Raw genomic sequence first — 8,568 nt, 5'->3', positions numbered from 1 at the left:
GTTTAGGCACCAGAGAAATTATTTTTAGTGCTTATAGGAAAGTGTAGGCATGTAACATGGCTTTTGAAAGGTTCTTGTTCTAAGAAGGAACTAGTCCAAGGTGTTTTTTTGCTCAGCCAACCTGGTGCTTGGTATTTGTCTGCTGGCCTCCAATAAACCAGATCTCTTCTTAAACTGACATGCAGAAAAAAATAATCAATATTTTGATGGTTTTCTGAACTAGTGACTGGAAATTGGGATTTCTTTCAGCAAACAATATTCGTAGGTCGATTTTTAATCTGCACTGCATTTCTCTTGATTTACGTTCATTAAGCTGTATATATTTAAACATATTTTCCTTTTAAATGGTTTCTATAGCTCATTGTTCTTCATTTAAATACACATAATTCAAACTCAGTGATCATATTGTACTTACACACTATTTTTGAATAATGAAACATAAATATAAATTTATATTAAACTCTTTTATGTTCACATTCAAGTGAAATTAGAAAAAGTCAGTTAAAAAAAATCATTAACACATCAGCAATGTGCAAATTTTTTTCAGTGTCAAATTAATGGAGAAGAAAAAAGAAAATTATACCGTTGTTTGAACAAATATTACACATTTAATATGATACCGAAAATTGTCAAATGATTTTAAAAGATTCAATTGTATCTTAGAACAGTATGCTTGCAAACTTGGGAAGTGACAAGCACATAAAATAGGAAGATGTACATCTATGTTACATATCTTAAAACATGCATAAACGTATATTTGGAAAAAATATATATGCTGTATAACTCTTGTGCATACATGCCGTTAATCTCTGTATTGAGCAATCACTTCTACAAAAAACTTTAAAAAGTTTTACACTCTAAGCACTAATTTGCAATGTTGAAAAGGGAAGGGGTATTTTTTTTTTCCAAACTGTAAAAGTAGTTTAGATCAATTTTTTATCGAATAAACTACCACTTCAGTTTTTAATTAGATAAAATTATTCTTTGGCACAATAGTATCAGTGAAAAAAAGTAGGAAAAAAACCTAACTTTGAAACATTTTTGAGCCATTCCCTTTCAACAGGGTCATTCCATGATAACAGATGCATCAATTATTGCAAAAACCATCCAATGAAGCTTGCGTTCGACAAGCTCAGCTGGTAGCTACCGGTTAACAGATCACGTGACAGCTAATGATCACGTGCTTCAATCAACAGCTTAAAACAGTAACCAGTGCAGTAACCGGTAGATGATAGAACGCTGTGGTTAGTAACCGGTTACTCACCGGTCGATCAGTTAGGGTCGTAAAACGCAACTGAAGACTAAATATGTTACATTCTCGCTTCATTGCATGAACTCGATGAAGGACATGGATTCAACTTCTATATAATGCAATCAAGTTTTGAAAGTATCCATAAACAATCTTTAAATAATACAATTTTGTTTAGTAACGAACGCATCTAATAAGATACGTATGTATACCATTAATCAGCAAAAAAATATTTAAATATTGCTTCCGAAAACCATCAACACTTCATTACTATTTCTATACCATTACCATTTCCATCTTCTATTCTTATAGAAGTAGATTTTATAGTCTTCATAAAGTTTACCCAACCAAACAAGGATCTAACAAAGGATCAAACATACTGAAAGTGTTTGCAGGGTTTTTTGTGAAAACAATAGATACATCTATTAAAATGGATTTGTCCAACCAATAAACAAAATCGGTGTTCATTGCGATATGACACAGCAAATAATAAATATCATTTTCCATTCCAAAGTCTGTTCAGTAGGCAATGGAAGCTTCTTTATACTCAGAGCCTTCTAAGGTAAAGAAGTCTTCCAATTTCCACTGCAGAGTTTCGAATGTGGGACGTTTCATGGGATCTTTATGCCACGTTTCCAACATGATGTCGTACAGAGCAGGGGGACATCCAGGTGGGCAAGGCATGCGGTAGCCATGTTCTACTTGATGAAGGACTTCGGCATTAGTCATCCCTGGGGAAAAAAATGCAACAGACACAATAAGATAAACGTAGTGACAATATACTACAGAAGTGAGAACTTTTTCAGAGTGTAAGGGCAAAACGTTTTACAAAATCTTATTACTAAGCATTTTACTCTGAGACAGGGAAAATCCATACAGTAAACTTCCGATTATCGGCGGTCTGATTATTCACTGGTCCTTTTTTTTTAAACTTATGATTGTGCTGTTATTTGCTTTTAAATTTTACATATCTTTTTCATATTCAATGTTAATAGATGCAGTGTAGCAAAATTTTTAGTTATAATTTAAATGCATGTGTGAGTGTTACTAATATTTTTTATCTATATTAACATACACTAAGTATCGTTTTTTACCTATTATTCGGGTTATCCTAGATTTTTGCTTATCCCTGGTTACCGTGTCACCCTATTTGGCTGATAATCAGGAATTTACTGTATTTTAATTAAGACTAAAATTAGGGGGGGGGGAGTTCCGCATATATGGTTCGATGTATTACAAAAACATGCAGATACCAAATATGCACACACATCTTGACGTGTAGTAAATCTTCATACGTGTCACACATTTACAGAAATTTCTGTATCACTTCTCCTGGGGAGCATTATTTGAGAGTTTCATTTTTTAGAAGAAATCACAAAATCTGAATCACCATTATCTAATTAAGTTGGAGGAAAAGAGCTGAACACTCATAAATACTTTTCTATGAGCCATAAATGAAACACTTATATTATCCCCATATCTTTAATCATCAAGCCAAATCATTAGCCCCATTTAGGCCTAATCATTAGCCAAAATCACTGATCGATTAATGCTGACATCACCAACAATGAAATTTGTGCAATAGCTTGAAAGATGGCATCATTTCATTGCTGCATTTCTTAAAATTCAGTCATTTTTATTTATAACTAGATCATATTATTTGGCAGCGTTTGAGAAGCAGAGAACTGATTGTTTTAACAAGGCAAAACTGGATCCAATAAGCAACTGCTTTGCTGGTCAGACATTGAATAAAAATAACTTGGTGCCGCGTTTTAAGTTCAAGCCATTATGGCAAAGATGAATTTAATTTTTTTCCTAATCAATGTTAATCATTTTTCTCTTATGTGTCTATTTGAACACGTGAAATTTTGTGGGAAACCTTTCAAAGGAAAAAGCAATTTGCACTTTTCATACCATGACTGGTGATTTTCTAGCATATTTATGAAGCCTAAAGCATGAAAAAGGGGGTTAAAATTGTTTTAACCAGACTGTGTTTCAAAAGATAAATAAAAGTAAAAAACCTATACAGACCTGGATAAGGAATTCTTCCATAAGTCACTAACTCAGTCAGCAAAATACCAAAAGACCATACATCGGATTTGATTGAAAATTTGCTGTAATTTGCAGCTTCCGGAGCAGTCCATTTGATGGGGAACCTAGCTCCCACACGAGCTTCATATTCATCTTCCTGAAAGGTGAGGAAAATGCATTAGAATAAGCACAAAGATTTTTTTACAAATACTAACATTAGTATTTAGGTAGTGTTGAATTAGTAAACAACAGCTGTGTAGATAAACAAAAACTAATATCAGTTAACTTTAAACGAAACTAAACATTGCTCCTTTTTATGAGTTTGCATTTTGAAAGTTTTTTTTTTTTTCTTCCTAGGAAAATGAACATTCAGTGGACTTTCCTTTTCTTTATCGAATTTTTTAGGCTCAAATCTATATGTATGTGGCTGTGCCCATCTTCTTTGGATAATGAGAATACATAGAAAAACTATGTATTCCCCATAATTCCTATCCGATCAAAATTTAACATCCACAAATCTTGCAAAATAAATCTGAATTAAAATACTTGCAATTGGGAGATTGAAAATGCAAGGAAGCAGCTGACGTAGTTTATTAGAATTATGCATATATAATTATAAAATCTTATTCAAGTTAAAACATTTGATAATTAAATACAGCAAAAATTGAAATGAATAATAATTACTGATCTGTGGTAAATGACAAGTTTCATGCTAGTTAAGTTAAAAAAAAATCAACAAGGATTTAAAATGCAGATCTTGAGAAAATAATCACACAAAAACTTACCTTAATCAGACGTGCTAGGCCAAAATCAGCTATTTTAACTATGTTATTTTCGCCAACAAGTATATTTCTAGCAGCTAGATCACGATGAATGTAATTTTGAGACTCTAGGTATGCCATTCCTGAAGCTATTTGAGCAGCCATATCAATAAGTTGAGGCAACTTCAAAGCCCTTGCTTTTCCTAAAAACGAAAAATTATCAGCAAACTTCTAACAGTTTTTTTTGAACATACAAAACTGCTTTACAACCAAATAATAAAATTGAGTGAATGTGTAACCTGTACATGAACTTAGCAAACCCAGTTTAAAAAGAATATTTTACATCCCAAGTACAATTGTTTTTTAAACCGTCATTTTAAGATTAGGAAATGGACATAATTATATGCATATCTAATAGTGATACGATGTTTAAAACGAGCGGATGTGTGCATCATATGACTTCCTTTTACTCCAATTGTCATTTCCCCCATTATTGGCAATTTTAATGTGATTCAATAGTTTACTCTCTAAATATCACTAACAGTGGCAAAATTGAAACCAAATTTCGAAAAAAAAAATCGTCAAATTTGTCGCCAAATTGGCGACAAAACTTGGCGACCAAAAGATTGGCGATACATTGCCATGTGTCCGACAAATAATAACACTAATTGAGTTTACCTCAAAATTAACATGATTTAACCCCAAAAAAGGGGCAAAAGCCCCTTTAGAAACACCCGAATGCAACCAAAAAAGGAGGTGTACAACTAGACCCCACTAGCAGTCTACGTACTAAATTTCAACTTTCTAGGACGTACCGTTCTTGAGTTAGACGACATACATATGCACATACATACATAAGTACATACAGACATCACAAGAAAATTCGTTGTAATTAACTCGGGAATCGTCAAAATGGATATTTCGCATGTCTATACATTCTTAGGCACTTATCCACATGTCGGGGAAAAAAAAGCAACGTTCATTCGGAGGTGAACAAAATGGAAATGAAGGTTGATTTTTTGAGTGAAAATTTTTTCGCGAATACAATACTTCCTTTTTTTGTAAAAGGAAGTAAAAAAATGTGTACAAGACGAATCTGATTTTTTGAAGGCAAATAAAATAAAATTAAATAATCCACTTTAGCAAGATACTATATAGTATGTAGTAGCAATAAATACCACCAAATGATTATCAAAATGTTTTGTAATATTCATTTTGTGTTAGATGCAACCAATAAAATAATAATTATAATAAGAAATATTTTGATACATATGCATTACATTTTTGGATTTGATAAGTTATGATCAGGGTCATTATTTTAAAAGAAAATTTCATTCACAAAAGCACAACAAAGTAAACCATAGTTGCAAATAAATAAATTAATTAAAAATCCATCACAAACATCATGACAACAAAAAAGTAAATCTTTTGCAGAATAATCAATATTTTTACAACTAATCAAAAGATTTACAGCTTAGGTGTATAATTTTCTTTATATACATGGTGGGTGTACATTATTTGCAGAGTAAATATCAAGCACCTTAAAATGAAAGATTTTCCAGAACTATTCATAGCAAAAACCTAGAATGTGCTATGAATGAAATAAATGAACCAAATTAAAGACGTTACATCACAAGTCAGAACAATGCATTTCAAATTATATATCTAACTCACAATATTCTAACTGTAATGAATGAAGTTCATGTTTAAAACTATAAACAATCTTAGACTGCAGACTTCAGTAGCAAAACAAAACAAAAATATATCAGATACTTTCATTATACATGCATAAATAAATATGAGTTTTTTGCTGTAAAACATGAAATTTAAATTACATTAGATACTTTTAAAGAAGCATATACAATTTAAAAACATATTTGGTTGCCCTGTAAATAATGCATCCCCCCCCCCCCCCCAGAAATAAAGTGTGCCATTTCAGCACAATAAAAGGTAAAAATTGAGACAATTCAAGCTCATATAAAAAAGAATTTTTAATCAATGGTTACAAATTTAACAAAATGCTGCTCAAATCATCCGCTTTTTTTGTAAAAAATTTTTTACCATTATTTTATTACTAGGTTTGCAATAAAATGGTTTTATGGGGGGGGGGGGGGGGGGGGGAACCCTACATTCTTATAAAAACATTTTATTTCTTTTTTAATCTTACTAAGCATACATATTATATCAACTAATATTACCTTGTAAGTACTCTAAGAGACTTCCATGCTTCATTAATTCGGTAATGATATAAATTGGTTCCTCTAAAGTACAGACAGCATAGAGTTGCACTAATTTAGGATGCCTCAATTTCTTCATTATTTGAGCTTCGGCTAAGAAATCTTTTGGATCCATTGTACCTAAAATTAGCATTGAAAGAAACCATTAAAATGAGAATTTAAAAGGACATTTTTCAAAGTTGTTTATTCACAACACACGTGTGTGTGTGTGTGAGAACATACAAAAAACCTTAATGCACCTTTAGTGCAGTGAAACATGTTTAACACAAAACTAAGGGGACCAAAACATTTTTTCATGTTAAAAGATTTGTTTAAAATTCTGTTTTATACAGTCTGGACCATTGTATAATTTCATGTTAAGCATTTTGGTATTAAATGTATTTCACTGCATTTAAGTAAAATTTTTGAGAAGTAATAAACAAATAAAGATATGAATTATTGCTACTTAAAAACATTCTCAACCAAAATTTTGACGCTACATTTTGCACAGATATTAACAATCTAAGGAAAACATTAGGCAAGGTAAACATTTTGGGAAGAAATTTAAAAAAAAAAAAAACCTGAGTTTCATTTCATTACAAAGAAAAGAGTATCGTAAATTATTTGTAATGCAAATATGTTTCGAGTCACATAAGTAACTGTTTACTTAAAAATCGAGCTGAATAGTTAATATTTCAAATTAGTGTAGCAGGAATTTGTAGAAAAATAAATGACAAGAAATAGGTTTTTAAAACATCCTTTTTTTACCATTGCAAATATATACAGATTTGGTAAAGCAATATGTAAACATATATATTTTTCAAACATAGTTATAGTTATATCAATCGATAAAATAAATAAAATAATTCGAAGAATAAACGTATGTCAAGGCAGGTTATGATATACTTGAAATTAGCAACAAACTTGAGAGAATCCGCCATTATCATTCATTTTCATTTCTCTACTACAAATATTACAGTAACATTGGAAAAGATGTATTTCAGAGTTCTCACTGAACTATTCTTTTAATCCTTTACAGATTTTGGACAGAATAGTATGCAGTAAGGGACCCAAATTTCGAAATGATGAAATCCCAAAGACCTAAAACAGGGAACAAATTTCTTTCAATAAATCGTCCCCCCCCCTCCCTTTTTCTGATTTTTTTTTTAAATTTTAAATGTTAAATATTTTTAACATTCGGGTATTATTTGCTGAAAACACAGTACCTGCAAACTTTTTTTTACGTTTCTGTGATTCCACTTGTTATGCATAAATTAGCATTTTGCTGTAATTGTTTAGCAAACTCTTAGCATCGGCTTTCGGAAAACAATAATTCTTTTTATTTTCTCATTAATATACAATACCAAGCATATTGAGCAAAATATGTAGATATTTTTGGTAAAAATGTTATTAATTTATTGCATCGATTGGCATTGTTTTATGCATAGTGACAAAAAGCAACATCCGCTGATCACACGCCGCTGCGATTTATTTTGGACTTTTTTTTATACTAAAGTATACTTTCATTGAATTTGATCAAGAAGGAAAAAAATTGGCACGAACATTGGGGAAACCTGAAAAAAGGCGCCCAATATCACAGGATATGGTAATTTTTGCTATTTTTTTAGAGCCAGGTTCCAAAATCCAGAAATATCACGGTCCCAAGTATCCCAGATTTTTAGTCCCATAGTGTAGTGTATCTTATGAGAAAGCTTAAATTAATAATAGAAACTAACACTACTTTGTAGCATGTTCTCAAACATCTTTCTTACTCAAAAGGAGGAAGACACCAAACTTAACCCTTTTTTCAACTTATTTTTTCATTATCAAAGTCAGTTTTTATTTACTTAGTTATATATTTATCAATATTAATATGTGTATGAAAAAAATATGTTGAACTTTCATCGCATCTACAAAAATGATTTATACAAATTCAAAGACCTTTTCAGACAGTCTCACAATAACATTTAGCTGTCTTAAGGTTGTTAATTTAAAGATTTTGAAAACAAATCATACATGCTTTAATACATACCTGTTTTCAAAGTTTTTATGGCTACAGGGGTTGTGTTGTTCCACAATCCTTCCCATACTTCTCCAAACTGTCCCTGTCCTAATTTACGTACAAAGTTGAGAGAGCTTCTATCTATCTCCCAGTGATCTCTTGTATTATGAGACAAACCACCAGTGGTTGGCTTTTCAACCTAATAACATAATGAAGAGGGAAAAAAATAATGAAGCAATGAAATAACACTAAAAATGAGAATATGGCAGCAACATCACAATTTCTTTTTTTAACTTTTATTTCCAAAAT

General features: G+C 31.1%; 1 protein-coding gene across 1 annotated transcript in view; it reads right to left on the bottom strand.

Annotated features, from left to right (window-relative positions):
- Positions 1 to 1,768: 1,768 nt before the first annotated feature.
- The window catches only part of LOC129225925 (tyrosine-protein kinase Src42A-like), a 54,974-nt gene continuing 48,174 nt past the window's right edge, over positions 1,769 to 8,568 (bottom strand). The window contains exons 4-8 of the mRNA XM_054860468.1: positions 8,290 to 8,458; positions 6,240 to 6,398; positions 4,066 to 4,244; positions 3,281 to 3,437; positions 1,769 to 1,980 (exon numbers count right to left, since the gene is read on the bottom strand). Coding sequence (XP_054716443.1) covers positions 1,769 to 1,980; positions 3,281 to 3,437; positions 4,066 to 4,244; positions 6,240 to 6,398; positions 8,290 to 8,458 — 876 coding nt within the window. The remainder of the gene's footprint in view (positions 1,981 to 3,280; positions 3,438 to 4,065; positions 4,245 to 6,239; positions 6,399 to 8,289; positions 8,459 to 8,568) is intronic.

This window comes from Uloborus diversus, chromosome 1 (genome assembly GCF_026930045.1).
Source record: "Uloborus diversus isolate 005 chromosome 1, Udiv.v.3.1, whole genome shotgun sequence".
Taxonomy (NCBI): Eukaryota; Metazoa; Arthropoda; class Arachnida; order Araneae; family Uloboridae; genus Uloborus; species Uloborus diversus.
The sequence above is the reverse complement of the archived record's forward strand: the minus strand, read 5'-3'. Positions and strand labels throughout refer to the sequence as shown.